The 20158-nt window shown below is 45.7% G+C and overlaps 1 protein-coding gene across 1 annotated transcript in view; it reads left to right on the top strand.

Annotated features, from left to right (window-relative positions):
- EGFLAM (EGF like, fibronectin type III and laminin G domains) overlaps positions 1-20158 on the top strand; it is a 180537-nt gene that overhangs the window by 133505 nt on the left and 26874 nt on the right. The window contains 5 exon segments of the mRNA XM_032594538.1: positions 3077-3266; positions 9763-9888; positions 11228-11471; positions 14719-14830; positions 19345-19461. Of these exon segments, the coding sequence (XP_032450429.1) occupies positions 3077-3266; positions 9763-9888; positions 11228-11471; positions 14719-14830; positions 19345-19461 (789 nt within the window).

Here is a 20158-nt window from a genome sequence, read left to right as displayed (position 1 = left end):
GAATCGGATTTGCAAGCGTCATTACTGTGGGGGCGCAGAAGCATGCAGTTGGCTTTGTGCCCAGGGACATGTTCTTTTTCCACAAGGACATCAAAGCCAGGGGTAGAAGAAGGCCTGTATCAGAAGAATAGAAGCCATTATTAGTGCCAAACACAAAGCTTGCTTTCAAGGCAAGGGTGTTGCAATTCTGTGGCTTTAGCAAAGAGTTCGGAAAGTTTCACTTGGTTCAATATGCAGGAATGATCCTTTCATCTACCATTTTGGGGGGCCATGGTTATAGGAAGCGGTAAAACAATTTAACTGTGGGGCTACTCAGTAAATCACCTAGGTATTCACATATTCGTCATGCTCTGGGCAATTTCAGAACCATGTTTAGAATAAACAGTTTGGATTAGCAACCTGCCAAGGAACGGAGTGTGTAATTATAATCAGGCAGGTGTCTGTGTTCTCTCAGGAAAAATGTAGCAAGAAAACCTTTGTGTATATGTATATAGCTTCCTCCCTGCCTGGACTTTTTTACTGGCAAGATATATCCTATAAAGAGCCATGCTTTGCTGATTCCCATTAATTTGGACCCCAAAGCTTCCAAAGGAACAAGAATGCAAATATAGAGAATATGAATCCAGTGAGATCGCTTATGCATATATGCATGTACTTCTTAGGAAAAAAGACAGGATAAATGAACTACAGAATCACATAAATCCCAGACCAATAGCCCTAAATATGATTAAAATTAAGTTTGATAGGAATAAAGAAGCTTTGAACTTGGATCCAAAATAGTAATAGTGAATATAGGGCAGAGAAGCTGTAATAAAAGCAACAACACATGTGAAAATGTCTTATGTTTTGAAGCAAGGAAGTTCAGTAAAGGTTAATAAGCAGAGCCATGTGGTAACAACAAGCTGAAGAAATTACAAGTTGTATTAATAGAGGCATAGCATCTAGAAAAAGCGAGGTGATGATCGTATGATATCCTAGTAGCCCTGTATATAGCTTCCAGTGCTCTAATGGTAACTCTAATCCTCTAAGAGGATTGCATTCAGCTCTGTGATTGTACTCGAAGAGGTCCTCTAAGAGGACCACAGACATATTGGAACATGAAGGCAATCATTGAAACAGGAAACTGACCTGAAATCCCTGGAGTGATTCATTGAAGGAGCATTGTTTAGTTTGGAGAAAAGAAGGTGAAGGTGTGGATGGTGCCTTTTCATAGAATCAGAGAGGGAATTTGGGGAGAGAAGGACTTACTCTGTGCCCCCCCCCCAGGCTGATGTTGAATGGGAGAGCCTAAGGGAGTGATTTTAACTCCACTTAATCATACAAAAGTGCGCAGAAGTGCAAAGGACTATCTCAGGAGACGGTTTCCTGTCCTGTCCTTGGGGGTGTTGAAAAAAAAAGTTACCGAAACCTTTTGGTAGGGAGGTCAATGTGAACTTGGCTTATATGAGTGTTTGTATTTTTGCCAATCTTATCCTTTGAATGAATATAAGAATTAACTGCAGGAAGCGTACAATTTTACGGCTACTCAGGGCAGCGTTTGCCACTCTCCTCCCGGGACTTGGCTAGCAAGCTGTATAAGCAGGACAGCAGCTGTGGAATGTTTAGTAAACTATCTTGGGAGATAGTGACTCTGTCTTATATCAAGGTTTGCAAAGTTCTTCAGGGTCTGTGTGGCTTCAGCCTGACCCTAGGGGAGCTCTGTAGTATAAGTTATACCTCAGAGCGGTCCCAACCCAAAGCTGGTCAATTGGACTTTCACACTTTGGCACCCATCAAACACTGTTAAGTGCTGTGTTGGGGGAAATGAAAACTCCAGGGCACTTCGAATTCTCTGCCTCGTAGGCAAAGCAGGCTCCAGAAACCCAAAGCAACCCTCACCAGAGGAAGGTAAAAGCCAGCTTTTACCAGACTATTGCCTGGGACGTTGTAAGGGGGGCTCAGGGTTGCTGTTCCAGAAAAGGAAAAAAGCGCTAAGTGGTCAGGCTCCTGGTACAGTCCTGAATCAGGGAACAGAGTGAAGATGGGTTTCAGGAGTGAATTCTGAGGATCTTAACGAAATAAGCCAACAGGGCATTCAGGTCATCCCACAAAAGCAGTGTGCCCAGAGGCTGGCAAACAGTCCTTACAATTCACTGTAAGCACTTTACAGCTGCCTTGCTCACATTCAGCACACTATTTGTAAATGATTCTTATCCATTCATTAGAAAAGATAAAGTAACGATTAGATGTTCTATTTGTTGGCAACATTTCGTTTGCCACATTTCAGTGGCTTACGTTCTGGACTTTAAAAATTCTGGCAACATGCTTTTTCCCAGTCCCCTTTAATCCAAATGAATGAAATATTTCTGTAATAAAAAAAAAAAAAAAATGACCAAGGGTGCCTTAATTTTGTCCCACCTAATGTTCAGGTCTGTGTTTTGTAACCTCAAAACCTGCAATCCAGTTTGTGGTTTTCTCTAAGATTAGAAATGTCCCTACCTCACCGTAGTAACACACACACACACACACACACACACACACACACACACACACACACAAGTTGTATCCATGAGCAAATTTCAAAATATTTTGCAACACAATCTGTGTGGCAATCCTCCCCCGCACACACAATGTTTCTTGCAGGATATAGTATAAAGGTGGCTGGGAATAGGAAAGGTAAGCGTTGGCCCACATATACACAAAATTAGCATTATCATCTTTTGAGACGCAGAATAACCCTGTGAACCATCCAAGGTACACAGTAAGTTGGTGTCAAGACTGGAAAGAGAAAGTTTTTGTTGGATGCCCGGCCCAGTACCCTGCCCGTTGGGTTGCTCTTGGCTCTGACCTACCTTCCCTTCCCTTCTAGGCTTCCAAAATCATCCCTTCTCGAAACACAGCCCTCTGAGGAGCTCACTGAGTTTCCTACGGTAACCAGGGGCTTAATTTTCCAGTAAGGCAATGTCATAAACATAAACACAGATGGAAGAAAGCAGTGGGGCTGTAAACTACATCTTAACCATGTCCCTCATTAAAATCTGTTGTGTTTTGGCTTTTGATTTTGTTTAGTGAGTTACGGTTTTCTTCTTTCTTACAGGGCCAGTACAGCAAAATTACCTTCCGGACGCCCCTCTATCTTGGTGGGGCCCCCAGTGCTTACTGGTTGGTCAGAGCAACAGGAACAAACAGAGGCTTTCAAGGCTGTGTGCAGTCGCTCACCGTCAATGGGAAGCGAATCGACTTGAGGCCCTGGCCACTGGGGAAAGCACTCAGTGGGGCCGACGTGGGTAAGTGGTTGCCCAGTGGGCCAGGGTGCTCTTGTGGGATTGCCTTTCTGGTGTGGGCCAGGGCAGTAAGAAGCTTCATGGATTGAAACCCTAGGCAGCTGGCTAATGTCAAACTTTAGGAGGGAGGTGGCCCAGGGGACAAGCTTGGTGCTTTGCAGACATGATGACCTGGATCTGAATAGCAAGATAGGATAAACAATATGGTGCACCAAACCCTCGGTTGTGTCCTGTTGCCCTTGGCTCTCTTCACGAAGCATGGCATGGTCTCATCCAACAAAGCAGCAGGCAGTTCAGCGCTTTCACCCTCCCTTACTCACCCAGTTCAGTGGAAAAGCCAACACAGTAATATAAGAAGAGGTTTCGTATGCTCTCTGCTTCCAAAAGAAATGGTCACATTCTAATTCTTGACCACTGTGTCCAACTTTCTCATATGCCCTCTCATTAACTCCTCACGCCAGCTCTAGGAAGTAGAAATTGTTATGATACCTATTTTATACATGAAGAAACTAGGGCTTGTAAAAGTCAAATAACTTCTCCAAAATAGCAGGCAGAGCTAGGACTGATTTTTATTTTTCAGCGGTTTAAGCTTCACAAAAAAAACTGAGGAGAAGGTACACAGATTTCCCACCTATCCCCCACCCCCACACATGCATAGCCTCCTCTATTAGCAACACGCCTTTGTACCTTTGTTACAAATGATGAACTTGAATTACCACTTCAGTATCACCCAAAGCCCGTAGTTCATATTATGGCTCACCCCACCCCCCACCTCTGGCAACCACTGACCTTTTTATATTCTGTATGATTTTGCCTTTTCCAGAATGTCATATAGTTGGAATCATATGTAGCTTTCTCAGATTGGCTTCTTTCAGTTAGTAATATGCATTTGAGTTTTATTCACGCCTTTTCATGGCTTGGTGGCTCGTTTCTCTTTAATGCCGGATGATATTCCATTGTCTGTATGTACTGCAAGGCATGTTTGTCATGCCTGCTGAAGGGCATCTTGGTTACCTCCAAGTTTTTGGCAATTGTGAATAAAGCTGCTGTAAACATTGTGCAGGTTTTTTGGATGGACATCAGTTTTTAACTTCTTTGGGTAAATACCAACAAGAAGTGTGATGGTGTGGTGATCACATAGTAAGAGCATGTTTCATTTTGTGAGAAACTGCCAAATTGTCTTCCAGAGTAGCTGTTCCATTTTGCACTCCCACCTGGAATGTCTGAGAGTTCCCATTGCTCTACATCTTTGTTAGCATTTGGTGTTGTCAGAGTTCGGATGCTAACAGATGTGTAGTGGTATCTCATTGTTGTAAGTTGCATTTCTTTGATGACATATGATGTGGAGCATCTTTTCATACACTTATTTGCCATCTGTATGGCTTCTTTGGTGAGGTTTTGTTAAGGTTTTATTTAGCCCATTTTTTAATCAAGTTGTTTATTTTCTTGCGGTTGAACTTTCAGAGATTTATATATATATATATTGGGCAACAGTCCTTTATCAGATGTGTCTTTTGCAAATATTTTCTCCTAGACATGGCTTGTCTTCTCTAACTTTAATGAAATCCAGCTTATTAGTTATTTCTTTCAAGGGTCATGCCTTTGGTGTTGTCTCTAAAAAGCTATCCCAAGCCTCACCCAAGGTCATCTAGATTTTTGTCCACATTATCTTGTAGAAGTTTCATAGTGTTGCATTTTACATTGAGGGCTGTGATCTCTTTGAGTTAATTTTTGTGAAAGGTGTAAGGTCTGTGTCTAGATTCAGTTTTTTGCATGTGGTTGTCTAGTTGTTCCAGAACCATTTTGCTGAAAAGACTAGGATTGTCTTTAAAGCAGTAAGGACATTTATTTCCGTCACTGAAAGCAGATAGATAATTCTAAGGTCGGTTAACTCAGTGACCGTTTTAGCCTGGAAGGGGTGCCATAACACAATACCACAGAATGGGTGGTTTTAGTAACATTATTTTCTCACAGTCTGGAGCTGGAAATGCAAGCTGAAAGCACTGGAAGGTTTAGCTTCTCCTGAGGCCTCTCTCCTTGGCTTGCAGATGGCCATCCTTTCACTGTGTCCTCATCGGGCCTTGTGTCTGTGTCTATATCCCTGGTGTCTCTCCCTCTTCTTATAAGGACACTGGTCAGATTGAATTAGGTCCCCCCCTTAAGACCTCACTTAACCTTAATTAGCTTCTCAAAGGCCCTATTTCCAAATGCAGTCACATTGGGAATTCGGTCTTCAATCTATGAATTTTTTTAGTAACTTCCTCCTAAAATCCCTTTGTCTAGATGAGTTGGTGCTTTGCATATAGCAAGCATGTTGTAAGTATTTGTTATTAATATTATTATTAATATTCTGGCTCCACCCATTCAGCAGGGTATCAGTTGTTTTTTCTCTCTTCATCGGACAAACGGGAAACAGTCCTGAAATCCAGATCTGCAGTCTTGAGGTTGCATGGTGACCCCTGACAGGTAGCTGAGACCTTGCAAAGTTGAGCAAGGACCGATTTCTGGCAGTGTTTTAAATTCTCACATTGTGCAAAACCAGCCTCTCCATTGAGCAGGTGGTACCAAATGGGCCCACCTTGCTGGCTCTGGGCCCCCCCCCCCGAAGCTGCTATTGGATTATTTGATGTCTACGAGCCTTGTGATGAACTTTAATGGCAGGCATCAGTCTCATTGCCTTTTTTCATTTTTTCCCCATTTTCCCCCTGAGTGCTAGAACAGAGATGGTTATTCAACCTCCATACTTGCTTTACTTTGAGTTAGTCCTCCAGAAATTCAAGTTCTTTTAAATTAAATGCAGTGCCACCATGAGGGAAGACTGGGCTCATACAAACAGCAGTGAATTTCTGGTGGAGATACAGGCTTCCAGAAGAAGGTAATGACAGTAGCAGAGTCACGGTTCCTTTGTCTGGTATCTCTAACTTGTCACTGCTATCTTCAACCACAGCTTTTTCTCTGTCCCCCTCCCCACCTCCATTAAAGCCTACCTCAACTCCTCAAAGGGGCCTTTCATTACGGAAGCCTTTCCCCTTCATCACCTTCTTTAGATTATTCCTAGCAATTAGACTCTCTCTAAACCCACATTCTAGAATAGTCAGTCATCTCAGCAAAATTTCGCATTCGCTCGCCCAGACTTTCTTTTATTATTTCCATGCAAATTCTTAAACCTAAACCACCGGAACTCAGTTTTTCCAATCCTGTCTTGGATTTCCACACCCCACTGGGTCAATGTGACAAATTGGGAAGCCAACTTCTCAAGTTATTTGAGACTCAAGACGTGTGAGGTGGCCACGGGTCTCACCATGGTTTATCACTGTTTCACTCATGCTTTCTCTCAAGATACTTTTTTAAGGATCTGCTTAATGCTAGTCATGATGCCAGGTCCTGGGGAGACAGTAATGAACAAGAAAACAGGATCCTACCTCAGCCCTCATGTAGCTGCCACAAGGAAAGACCAAACTGATCAAATAGTCACACAAGTCAATGAAAAAATTACAGTTCAGCGTGTTACAAAGAAGAAACGGTGGTATAATAATAGTGTATAATAAGGGGATTTTATGGGCTGGAGCATTCTGAGCATATAACCATTCTGAGCATATAACCCAAAGCTGATATCTGAAGCATTTCTTTTTAAGCAGATAAGAGAGGGAAGATCATTCCAGGCAGAGGAAATGGCTTGTCCCAGTGGGAGTATGAGGGGGAGGTGGTTTACCATGATCTAGTCTGTGTTTTGAAACGATCCTTCTGGCTGTGGAAAGCTTATTGAAAGCGGTGTCCAGGGGGCACGTGTAAACTGGCTGGAGGCTATGACGACAATCCAGATCAGAGATAATGACGGTTTGCTCTAGGCTGGTAGTGGTGGTGGAGATGTGGACCGAGTGGACAGATCTTCAGTCCGGGAAATAGACTGGCTTCAGTCGCGGATTGGTGGACAAGGGGCGGGTGGTTGCTCACCGTCCGTGCGTCCTTCATGTAGTCTGCCCCATCCCACCTGCTGTTCTCTCCTCCGAGGCCTAATTTCTCTCCTGCCCTCACCTCATTGTCTTGCGTAAAGCTGGCATCTAGTAGGTTCAATGTCAATAAAAGTTATATACTGATGGTGAGGTCCTGCCAGCGCTCTGTGCACATGACCTTGCGACTAACTTCCTTCCTCCCACTCTCAGAGTTGACAGTTTTCCTCCTTTCTAAAACTCTGCACCCATCCTTCCCTACATTCCTGGACTTTGCTGCCAGGATCATCAATTTAGTAACCCAAAGGTTCTTAACCGTTTGTGTGCTGTGAACATCTCTGGCAGTCTGGTAAAGCCTGTGGACTCTTCCCAAAATGGTGTTTCTCTTTCTTTTTTTTTTTTTCCTAAAGATTTCAGTTTTAAGTAATTTCCCCCTCCAACATGGGGCTCAAATTTACAATCCCCGAGATGAAGAGTCACATGTTCCACTGACCCCGCCAGCCGGATGTTTTGACACAAATGATGTTTTTAAATGTAGAGAATAACATCCATGGTAGGGAACAATTACATTGAAATAAAGCTATGCAATCTGTTTGTTTAATGTTTATTTCTTTTGAGAGAGTGAGAAAGAGCGTGAGCACGAGCGGGGAAGGGGCAGAGAGAGAGGGAGGGAGAGAATGGGAAGCGGAGTCTGCTTCCCAACGCCAGGTCCTCTGTGCCTCAGAAACCAGCTCCTGCTCACAGCCGTGCTCATCATTGTACTCCCGCCGCTGTCCTTTCAGACCGCCAGGCGAGGAACCCGGAGGCCTTGCTAGGGTCTGCCTCCGCCTTCAAGCTCTAGAAGGGACTGGCTGGGTCTCCCTTCCCCGTGTCTTCGCTCCCTGTCCATTTCCTCTGCTACCACCCCTGCCAGCCCCACGTTCCCTCCCCGTGGGAGTCCGTTCCTCTTTCCCACGCCGCCGCTCACGGGCCATCTTGCGTACCAATTGCCAGCAGAATCCTGCCGCCGTGTTGCTTTCATCAACACCCCCACCCCACTCCCCCCTCTTAAAGGATAGTCACAATGCAGATTTGTAAAGTAATATCTTTTCCATGTGTAGCTAAAATAACCCAAGAACCTCGTTTCTTCCTGTGGGAGCCGCCCTTCTCGGGGAAAGAATCCCAGCCCACCCAGACCCGGGGGGGCTCAGGGGCTGTGAGAGTCCGGCTCTCATGGTTCCATGTCCATCACCCCGAGGAGACTGGATGCTGGCCATGTTCTCAGGCGGTGGCTGCAGAGGCCACCGGTCACTTCTGCCCTGAGCTTCCAGTGGCCCCGGCTGGAATTCGCCGAGGCCAGCCCACCCCGGCTGTGGCGACGAGCCATCTGGACGGGCTTTAATTAAACTCTGTCCTCGGCTCCGGAAGTCGGCCTCTTCGGCTGGCTGCACACTATACCCAGCCCTGCTCACGCTCGCAGCGAGGCTTCGTGGAAGAAAAGACGGGGTCAGCTCCACAAATGCAGAGGACGGACGAGAAAAGGATGGGGGGCTTGCCCTGCTGAGATGGCCAACGGAGGCTTTTCATCGCACCAGAAGTGGGCTTGCAGTTCAGGCAGGCGCAGCATCACAGCCTGCGGGGCTCAGGGCCGGGCCCCTCACGGCTCGGTCAGAGATGTGCTCCTTTGTCCCTACCCCGGGAGCAAGTGTTTAGTACTCACTTGTGTTGTTCTGGGCCAGCTAGTGGCCCATCTGTGAAATTTATTTCTTCTATACAAGGAGAAGAGGAGGGCCAAAGAAGCAGGAGAAAAGCAGAGCAGGAGAAGTCCATGTGTTTCCATGTCATCTGATGATCTTGACAGTGAGAGTATACCCTGTATGGGCCTCTCTGATACGTGTTTGGTAAAGAGTATGGACCCATCTGGTGTTGAAGCTCTCAGCGCTTTTTACTCCAGGCCACCCTCCTGTCCCCCATAAGATCTCAGTTTTGGAGGTGGCAGTAGGGATGCTGGAAGGCATATGCTGAGGTATTACGAAGCACCCCCCGCCCCAGCCCCTTCCTGCCCCAGACAGAGCAGTGGAAGATTGAGGTAATAAGTTAGATGTGGCTTCCGTGCTCCCCTTATTGCCTCAACTTTGAACCAACAAGGCAGTAGCACTTAAGGTAACTGGGGCTACACAAATTAGAATGCTTGGAACAGAAACACCATGTTGACACGGAAGGGATTGAAACACGCTCTTGTTGGAATAAGAGACAGATGGATTAACGCAGAAACAACTCATTCATCTTCGTCGGTGGTCGTAAAATCGTCCAAACAATTTACTATTTGATTTCTTGTGTCCGCCATGTTTTAAAGATTCTTTGTGGCACTTCATAAAGAACAGGCCAAAATCAAACTAAAATGAAGGGTACGTTCCACCTACCCTGAAGGCTGTTTTGCAGCTGGGCAGGGGTACAAATTAACACGAGTGGGAGCTGAGCGTGTGTATTCAGAGCTGGTGCGGTCAGCTCCAGCGTCTTGGACTGGCTGACGCGATGAATCGGTTTTGTCATTCCTGTTCTGTATTTAGGGGAGTGCAGCAGTGGACTCTGTGACGAAGCCTCGTGCATCAACGGCGGCACCTGTGCAGCAGTCAAAGCCGACGCCTACATTTGCCTGTGTCCCCTTGGGTTTAAAGGTCGACACTGTGAAGATGGTGAGAAAGAAGCAAGTTGGCTGCACTTTGCCTGCCCTGTTAATTCATGTCGATGTAATTTTTCATCAGCGTGCTCTTAGCAAGTCCCATAAATGTTTATGGGATTAAAGTCTATACATTGTTGGGAGAGATGGGAGAATCTGTTTTGTTTTGCTTTTTTATCAGATTGGAGTGCCTTTGAGTGTCAGAGTGTCAAGCCAACCAAAGATAGGTTCATTTTAAGATGCTTCTGGGCCAGGCTTTGGTGGGGTCCTTTTGGCCCTCAAGTAACTTTGAAAAGCCTTTATGCGTGTGGTCTGTATCAGACTGAATTCAGAGCATCTGCAGCTCATGCTTCTGAGAATGTCTGACAAGTTCAGAGAAAATGTGGGGAAGAGACACACAGAGTCGTTAACAATGGGAAGGCACAAGAGTAATCTTTCTTCTTTTTGTTACTGTTCTAGTGAATTGTCCACCTCTCGATACTATACCTGTCTCAATACGTGGGTATATATACGCGTAAACACATGTGCATACGCAAACACACAGAATCAGGGGAAATTTCAAAGATTTCAAAGATTTTGGCAAACGTGTGGAGTTGGACACTTTTTTTGAGAGGAGAGAGAGAGAGAGCGCGTGCAAGTGTGGGAGGACCGGAGGGAGAGAGAATCCCAAGCAGGCTCCATGCCCAGCACTGAGCCTGATGTGGGGCTCGATCTCACCACAGTGAGATCTTGACCTGAACCGAAATCAAGAGCTGGATGCTTAACCAATGAGCGCCCCCCAGGTGGCCCAAGTTGAACATGTTTTAACTTTTCTACCATTGATTCAAATTTGGACCTAAGACACCATCCTGGGGGTTTTTTTTCTTTAGCACTGAATAATCTCAGATCTCAGATCACCTAGAAGAGGGCGTGTGAGTTCCTGTAAGTCAAAGCTGTTACATATCATCTCATATTTTGTAGCCTAACATAATAAGGCTCGATCCTTGCTCACGTCACACATCACTGCAGATCAGTGAGGAGTTTGGGTGGGGGTGGCCTCTGTGCCATGCAGTCATTCAGGGACACAGGCCCCTGCCTTCTAGGGCTCTGCCAGGCCCTTAGAATCCTCCCCTGCTTCCTGCATTCAGCTAGCAGGTGAGGGACGAGAGGGTGCATGGAAGATGGTAGGAAGTTTTAGGGGTCAGACCTGGGATGCGTATAATACTCCCACCCACAGTCCACTGACCGGAATTCAGTTATACTACCCAATTCACTCAGGGCAGCTGGGAAATGTAGGTCAGCTCCGTACCCAGGAGGAAGAGAACATGGCTAGTTCTGCCACAGAGGGATTTCTAACAGCACGCTTCTTTCTTCAGCTTTCACCCTGACCATCCCTCAATTCAGAGAGTCCCTGAGATCCTATGCTGCAACACCCTGGCCTCTGGAGCCCCAGCATTACCTTTCCTTCATGGAGTTTGAGATCACATTTCGGCCGGACTCGGGTGATGGTGTCCTCCTCTACAGCTACGACACGGGCAGCAAAGACTTTGTGTCCATCAACATGGCAGGGGGCCACGTGGAGTTCCGCTTTGACTGTGGCTCTGGCACTGGTGTTCTCAGGTAAGGGCTGAGACCTTTAGGGGCTCCTTTCCCCCCAGAAAGCTCAACAGCGGTCACTTTGGAAAAAGATGGCCTTGTCCTGATAGCTTGCACTATTCCTGTCGTCCCTCCGTGGTTCTCTTTTCCGAAACGTGTCCTGGTGGTATGACATACTTCATTATAGATCATTCTCTCCTACTGGCAAGTTTTCCTTTTGTCAAGTAACTCCCCGGCAGGTAGGAACTCTCTGCTTCAACCCATGGATAGGCTGCCTTCATTTTGCACAAGGCCGTCACAAAAACCTGATGAATTGTAGTTGATCAATCCGTGCTCCTAGCATCATTTTGTGGGCACTCCGTCAATAGAGGATGACTAGGAAGGAAGTATGAACGGAAGTTGAATGGACAGACATGCCCTTGGTGACCTGACTTTGATTTTTTTACCACCCTCTCGCATTGTTTCTTTGATGGTGACTAGATGGTTAGCACATCTCTGACCATTCTCCAGATAAGGAGTCTGACAGCGAATCTGCAAATCACAGAGGCTCATCCCTGACCGATATGTTCGAGAAGGCGGTGTGATGAGTGGTTTCAGTAGCATGGCAGTGAACAGGTGCTTCTGAAGTACTTGCTGGTATCTGCAGAAGTAGCTCTGGGTCCTCAAACCTTTCCTCCTGTTATCTAGCTTGTACTATTAATTTACTTCGAAGATCAATTGTTCCCATACAGCACGTCACGATTTTTACAACACCCTCAGAGCCTGATGATGGTGGATACAGACGTTTCTCTTATTTGTTTATGTCTCCCTCTTCGCACTGTGTTCCTTCCACGGTAGTTTTTACCCTCCAGCCAGAGGGCCTGCTAATCTAATGCAGACATGCTCCTTGTTCCTATATTCGACGAATTCTCTTTTGAAACTCTCTACGATGTTTCCTTCAATGGTGCCCCGCAGCAGGAAATCCAAAGGTAGTGGTTGTTTTAAAGGAAATTGCAGGCTGCATTCAATTGTAATTTATGCTGCTAGACTGTCATTTTTAGGAAGACTGCGGGAGAGATGTTACAGCCATACATCGCCCTTAATTGCTGATCATTTCTCATGGCCGATGGGAAATGCTTTCTGCATTAGGTTTCAAGAATTCTTAAAAAGGACAGTTCATTTTTGTCCTATGGCTGAATTCCTGCACGTCACTGACACCTCCCACCTTGGGTCATGGGCAAACATTTTTGTGCCTCTGGTTATACAAAAACATCCTATGTCTCAAGACAACTTTGGTGGGTGTTTAATTGATTCAATTTACATAAGATTATGCAAAACAGTCTAAGCAATTCACGTAGAACTGTTTGTCAAGTTCAGAAGGGAAGACACCTTGAATATCACCTTGTACTTTCAAATGGCTTCCTCCTGGATAAGGAATGACCAGAAAGAGTGAGGGGGAGTGTCGGGCTCATCAGCCCTCCTCTTGGGCAGATCGCACCACCCCCCCCATGGCTCCCGTCCATGGTGGCAGCTCCAGCTCTGGGGTCACAGACACATAGGACCTTAGTGTCCAGCATTTCTCTGTTTCATCATTCTGTGCCTATTTGAGACAAGAAGTGTTATTTAATTTTTTTTTTAATTTTTTTTTTTCAACGTTTATTTTTGGGACAGAGAGAGACAGAGCATGAATGGGGGAGGGGCAGAGAGAGAGGGAGACACAGAACCGGAAACAGGCTCCAGGCTCTGAGCCATCAGCCCAGAGCCCGACGCGGGGCTCGAACTCACGGACCGCGAGATCGTGACCTGGCTGAAGTAGGACACCCAACCAACTGCGCCACCCAGGCGCCCCTAATTTTTTTTTAATGTAAGATATCGTTTCCCTGCCTGTCAGAAAAGTGCCTGGAAAAAGAATTCAGAGTATCAGGTGTAACGAAAAGAAGGCAAGTGCCCAGAATGTCCAAGGGAAAGACCACCCCTGTCCCATCCCCTCCCCAGGGTAACCTGACAACAGGGATTACTGTGGGCATTTCAGGTGCCCCGTTGCAAGATGTTTATTCTGAAGATCATTTCTAAGACTTCCTGCTTGATTAAGAAAATTCAGTAAAATCCTGAACCACAGGAAGTTGTGGAATTGGCCAAATCATTTTAACTTTAGGAAAAGGATAAGGTGGTCAAATTCATTATGAACTTGATTCAAAAATCGAGGCAATTGAAATGAGCTCGTGACGGCTGTGATCGATGTAACTGTGCCGAGGAAGGCAGGGTATTGACAGGGAATGACCTCTGCAGGACAAGAACACGACTAAGGCGGTGGTACTTATTATGGAGATGGGGCTGCTTAAAGAGTGCCTCTGGTTTCTTTATTGCATATTGATTTAGCCAAGGTGATTAAATTCTAATTGCTAAGGACAAATCACAAAAGCATTTGCCAGAGCAAAAAAATCAAGTGAGGGGGTGGAGACCTTTCAATAATTGTGCCCATTGGTATTCCTGACAGTTTTCTAAGGATGATCCAGGACCAAAAAATAATTGGGAGGTTCAGTGAAGGCCAGGAACTAGACATCATTAGAAATACAAATGCAATAATTATCCTCTTCTTGCATACCTCACTGTCCAAAGTAGCGTGCAAAACTCTTATTGAAATCGTTTAAACTTCAAGCACTTTCACGTTGAATTAATTGAATTTTTAGTTTTAATCCTTTTCACAATATCAGACAACATGGACTCTTTCCCCCCGCCAGCATTTTATTATGAGAAATTCTAAACATGTGGAAAAGTTGAAAGAATTATACAGTAAACATCTTTATTCCTCCCACCTGTCATCTATAATTAACATTTTGCTATATTTGCTTTATCACATGTCTAGCTATCCTTATATCCATCCATCCATCCATCCTAATTTTTTATGCATTTCAAAGGATGCCGTAGCCATCAGCACACGAAAGAATCTGTGGTTTACACTACAGTCCAGGTAATTTTCTCTTTTTCAAAGCTTGTGTGCAAGTATGATCACATTTCACTGTCACCTCTCCTCCAGGACACCAGGCTCATCTTACCCACATTTCAGGCTTGTTGGAAGTAATAAAATAAAGTGATAATTGCAATGCTCCTACCATAAAGGGGTCCAATAAACGGACCGAGCACCGCTGTGTTCACTAAGCAGGAGTGATTGTTTTCTTGTGATGGAATGAATGAGGTAGCTAAGGTTGCATCGGTTCATCAGGGCAGCTTGATGAACACTGTCCATACCACCACTGATGCTATCCCACGCTCAGCTTCCTTCCTTCAACAGGAGTGAAGACCCCCTCGCCCTGGGCCACTGGCATGAGCTGCATGTATCTCGCACAGCAAAGAATGGTATCTTACAAGTGGATAAGCAGAAGGTAGTGGAGGCAATGGCAGAGGTAAGAAGGACACGTGTCAGTGCAAACTGGGTTACTGTTTTCTTCCTGTCCTGGAGAGAAAAGCAGCAGAGTAATGGCTAAGTACATGGACTCCAGGGCCAGATTGCCTGGCTTAAAACCCAAGCTCCCCACTGGGCAAGTTACTTAACCTGTCTATTCCTCAGCTGCAAATGGGGGAATAGTAGCAGCAGTCTCACAGGGCCGTTGCAAGGATTAAGTGAACTAATACAAGTACATCGTTTATAAAATCACTTGCCACCCCCACCCCTACCGCCAGTCCCTGTCTTTGTTGAGTCAGTGTATAATGTAGTAGGTCAGGACATACATTGGAGGTCGGGCCAGTGTTGTGGGGGCCACACATCTGGCAAGAACACAGCTCTGATGCCAGGCTCCTGGATTCCAGATCTAGCTCCATTACTTACCAGTAGTGTGAACTCAGATGGGTCACTTGACCTGCAAGTTTGTGTTTCCTCATCTATAAAGTGGGGATAATGGCAACCATAATAGCGCCTACTTTGTAGAGTTGTGCCAATTAAAATAACTATATATGTAAAACACAACAGTACATGGTCAACACTATGTAGCTTTACTTATTCCTGTTGGTTAATAGAGTACTCTCATGACCTCAAGAGCACAGAATTTCTACTCAAATTTATAACTCTCACCCATGATCTTATTTCCAAGGTCATATCCAAAGAAAATAACATTAAAAAATTTTTCTTTAATGTTTATTTATTTTTGAGAGAGACAGAGACAGAGCATGAGCGGGATAGGGGCAGAGAGAGAGGGAGACGCAGAACTTGAAGCAGGCTCCAGGCTCTGAGCTGTCAGCACAGAGCCTGGTGTGGGGCTTGAACCCACGAACTGCAAGATCATGACCTGGGCCAAAGTTGGATGCTTAACCGACTGAGCCACCCAGGTGCCCCAAGAAAATGACATTTTTAAGAAAAGATAAGAGAGATTTGTTTTAAATTATAACCTACTAGGATTCTTTACCCACAAAAAATTTAGTCCCCTAAAGGGGACTTAGGGTTTCCACTGTGTTAATTCCCAATGTCATTGTTCTGTGCATCACCAGATTTAAAGAGGGCATTTGTGAATGTGGGTATTCTGATAAGAAAGTGGATTGGTAGAAAAAAGAAAAGGAATAAAAAAAGACTTTTGGTGAGGAAAGAGGTATTTAGTTGGAGAAGAGAGCAGAAGGAAGAACACGTATGTCCCAAGGCCAGTATCAGAGATGGTAGTGGTGGGAGGTCCTGTCAGAACCAAGGACTTTCTCAGGATAAGAAGAATCCCCAACTGGGTTCTGCTTCAAGAGGTGAGCACTCTTCAAACCTAGAAAATGTTCTATATATGTATTTGTGGAGAGAAGGAAGGAAAGAGAGAGGGAAGGAAGGAAAATAGAAAGGCAGGAAGGAAGGCAGAAAGGAAGGAAAGGTGGATGAAGGGGAATGGATTTTAAAGGGAGAACAGCAGTAATTTCTGGTATGATCCAGAAAATTCTAACAACTGACTTCAGTCCAAGATAGAATTAGTAGCTCACAACTATAGACTTGACTAGACTTGACTATATGTTGAATTAATATAAATTCGAAAAAGCATTGTATCTCTGTAGGCCTTAGTTACAAACATTTGTAAAACAGGAACAAAAGTTCAGAATGGAATATTTGCAGGTGGTAGGGTTAAGGCCTTTGATTATGAAGAAGAAACTCTTTAGGACACAGTATTTACTGTTGGGATCCTACAGTGAAGAGACAACACAAAGGTAAAAACCACACCTCAGAATTTCTATTGCTACAATATCAGAGAGTAAGAATTCAACCAATATGGTAGAACCAGTGCCTCCCTATTGGCTTTTTGAATGGACCAAGCTGGCTGGAGTGCTGCCCACCTGGAAAGCAGTGTGCACATGTGGGTACAGGTGTAGCCAATCTGTGTGCATGTGAGGGTGTTTTGTTTTGTTTTGGGGTTTTTTGAGGCAGCTCTGAGACAGGAGTGGGAAGGCTCCATGCTTGATCTCAGTGAGTTGAGCCTTAATCACATCTTCCCCCAGCAGGGGATTCTGCTCCCCAGCTGTCCATACCATGTTCAAAGGCATAGGTGACTCTTTCGGTTAGAGAGCAATGGGATTAGGAGTAGTGGTCTTAGAGCTTAGAGATGGGTGGGATGAAAGAACTCTTCTGGGGATTAACCCAGGGCCTAGGCCCCTCAGTGTCCATGCGAAAGCCAAACTCTGGGTTGCTCAGCTGAGAAATACTAACAGCCAAGGGTTGAGTCTATGCCAGACTTAAGGATGGGATGTGCCTCTGAGGGTTCCAGAAAACCCTAACCAGCAGCTTTGCTCAGGTTTTCCAACCACTTCCAGCTAAACAGAAGTGGCAGATCTAGGCGAAGCCTCCTTTTGGTGGGGTCTGTTTGCTTTTCTCCTGCGGTTCCCTGTGGGTGTGGCAGCTGCAGCCCTGTCTCTTGTCAACAGGAGGGGGGGGGGGGGGGGGGGGGGGGGGGGGGGGGCGGGGGAAGGGATGCAGGGGAGGGTTTTGATGAGAAACCAAAAGGAACCAGCTCTCACCCCATGAGGCCAGGTCCTGTTCACTGGATACAACTGTAACTCAAAGGTTTTTCAAAACAGCCTGTTTCTCTGACATCCCTTTGACCCTGCAACCTTTCTCCTTTCCACTTACTATCTTATTTTAACTTTAGAAGAGCTAAGACAGTGATTGGGGTCTGGGGGGGGTGGGGGCGGGGCGGTGTGGTAACAGCTCCCTCCAGGGTCAGCATTCCATCCAGCCACTACAATTCCTGAAAGGCCTTCTGCTTCTTTAATGAACACTGCCTTCCCCTCCCCCTCCCCAAACCCCTGCCTAGTTAAATAAGAACGCTGCCCCAAGGTTACTGATGGAAGGCAATTCTGTCTATGTTCCAGTCAAGACCTCCATGCTGTTCCCTGGTGGGACCTGGGCACTGTGAGACTCTCCTAGATCCCGTACCTTCCTCTCTGTTCTGTCTCTCCTTCTCTATATTGACCTGACCCCAAGTCTGTTCTCCTCCCTTTGGCCTGTAATCTGCCTAAAACACAGATATAACTATTTTCTTTCTGCTTAAAGCTTGATGCATTTTGGGTAGAGGGCGTTTCTAAGCATGCAGTATCTGGCCCCTCCTTGCCTCTGCCCTTATACCTACTATATTCCTCTCAAGCCCTGACTTTGACTGATTTCTATAATTCTGACTCTTCCTTTACTACCTCCCAGACTATCTGTGTCTAGGGTAGGATATGTGCACTCCCTCCTCAAGTGCATCCAGAGTCCCCTGAGCAGCCCTTGCTGAGCTAATCCCACCTGCCCATTTATGTGTCTGGATTCTGCCTCTGAGGGCAGAAACCAGGTCTTCCTTATTTACTGTTGTTTGTCTAGCATTTAGTGCCTGGGACACAGTAGATGCCCAGTAATATTTGTTAAATTAATGACTAAATGCTGCTACTATTTATATTTCCTTTTACCATAAATCAAAGGAAATAATGATTTATGTTAGAGTCTCAAATTTCCATTTATCTCTATTTGTTGTCTTAGGACATTTTCACATTTTGCTTCCAGCTCATGTGTGAAAGAGTTTAGACATTAAATATTATACACAGCTTGTTGTCTAGCCCACCCGTTAGAGTTTAAGCTGTTGAAATGACCGGTAACAGGGCAAGGCTTTGGGGGTTGACCTGGGTAGTTTTCTGAGAATTTGGAAAAGAGGAGAATTTCTCTACCCTTTGTAGTTGATAGCAAGGAATGCCTCCCACCCACCATGCCTTCCTTTTCTCTTGGCCTGAAGAGGTTTTATTTTTACCACTGCCTAATATAACAATAGCTGGTCAGACTGGAATGCTGATTAATCATCCAACTCTGGGCAAAGTGCTAAATCGGTGGGCTCTCTGCCTCCAAGAGAGGCTAGGCTGCGCTCAAGCGGGTCACAAACAGCTCCAGAAGATCAGCTACAATAAGGGCTTATTTCTTACTTGCACTACATGTCCATCAACGTTCAGTTGCAGCTCTAATCTGACACCCCGGCTGAAGGAACAGAGAGAGAGGGAGAGGGCACTGTGAGTCACCTTCTGGCTCTGAAACCTTCTGCCCGGAAGTGACTCATTTCCCTTCTGTTCACGCTTTATTGGCTGAAGCAGGTTACCTGGCCCCACTCAAGAGCAACAGGTTGAAGGTCATCTCCCTGCAGGGAGAAGGGGCTCTTGTGGAGAAGCGCTGAATGCTGGTGGACAGTGATGCGGCCCACCACATTCACCGTGACGTGCCTATGTGGTAGATATGATGGCTGCCATTTTATAGGTGATGAAACTGAGTCCCAGAGAGGTTAATACATTTCCAAACATACAAACAGGCAGTAAGGTCGCAATGCAAAACAACGTGAAAGTCCAGCCGGCCTGTTGCGGTGGGTCCTCAAGGTGTCTCTACCGTTTGGCAGACCTTACTACCTTTTCTGAAGCTATACCGTGTTTGGTTTTCATCTGTTGGCAGGGAGGCTTCACACAGATTAAGTGCAACACGGACATTTTTATTGGTGGAGTCCCTAATTACGATGATGTGAAGAAGAACTCGGGCATCCTCAAGCCCTTTAGTGGGAGCATCCAGAAGGTACAGGCTTCGCTTTTGCATGTTTATTGTGTGACCTTGACTACAGACAATGGAATTAAGAACCGTGATCAGTGGAATCTGCAGGATCCAAAAAAGAAGCTTGGAGGAAGTTTTCACGTTTTAAGGTTTTCTGTTTTAATGCTAGCAGCATAGCTTTCCAACCCCATTTTCTTATAACGTCTGCTCGTGGGCCCCCGTCCAGCAGACATTCCACGAAAGCAACTCAATGAAGATGAGTCTTTACGATACATCCACCGAAGGATCCAGGCATTGCTGGGGGAGGCAGCGGGCATCAGGTGGCTGCAGACAGGCTTCTACCAAAGGGAAGGAAGCCAGTGGAGTCTCAGAGCAACTCTTGGCTCTGTGCTTCTCTCTGAGGTGCCTCTGAAGTTCCTGCTCAAGTCAAGAGCCAACTCTCACCCCACCTCCACCCCCATTCCTACCCCCCGCGATTAAGCAGTTGCAGCTCATCAATCATGTAACCACGCTCTTAAGAGCAGAGATTAAGGAGTCCTTCCATAGAAGGTTCGGGGGCGGGGGGGGGGGTGGAATCATGCAGCCGGTGAAAGATACAGGACATTGACCCCACACATATTTGTCTGTTATCCCTTCTCTTGGGGCTGCCCATGACCTCTCTAGTTTCGATAATATGTTTTGTCTGTAACAGAGGTGCAGGCTGACTCACCAAACCAGATTT

This window comes from Lynx canadensis, chromosome A1 (assembly GCF_007474595.2).
Source record: "Lynx canadensis isolate LIC74 chromosome A1, mLynCan4.pri.v2, whole genome shotgun sequence".
Classification (NCBI taxonomy): Eukaryota; Metazoa; Chordata; class Mammalia; order Carnivora; family Felidae; genus Lynx; species Lynx canadensis.
This window is presented reverse-complemented; position numbering and strand designations above follow the sequence as displayed.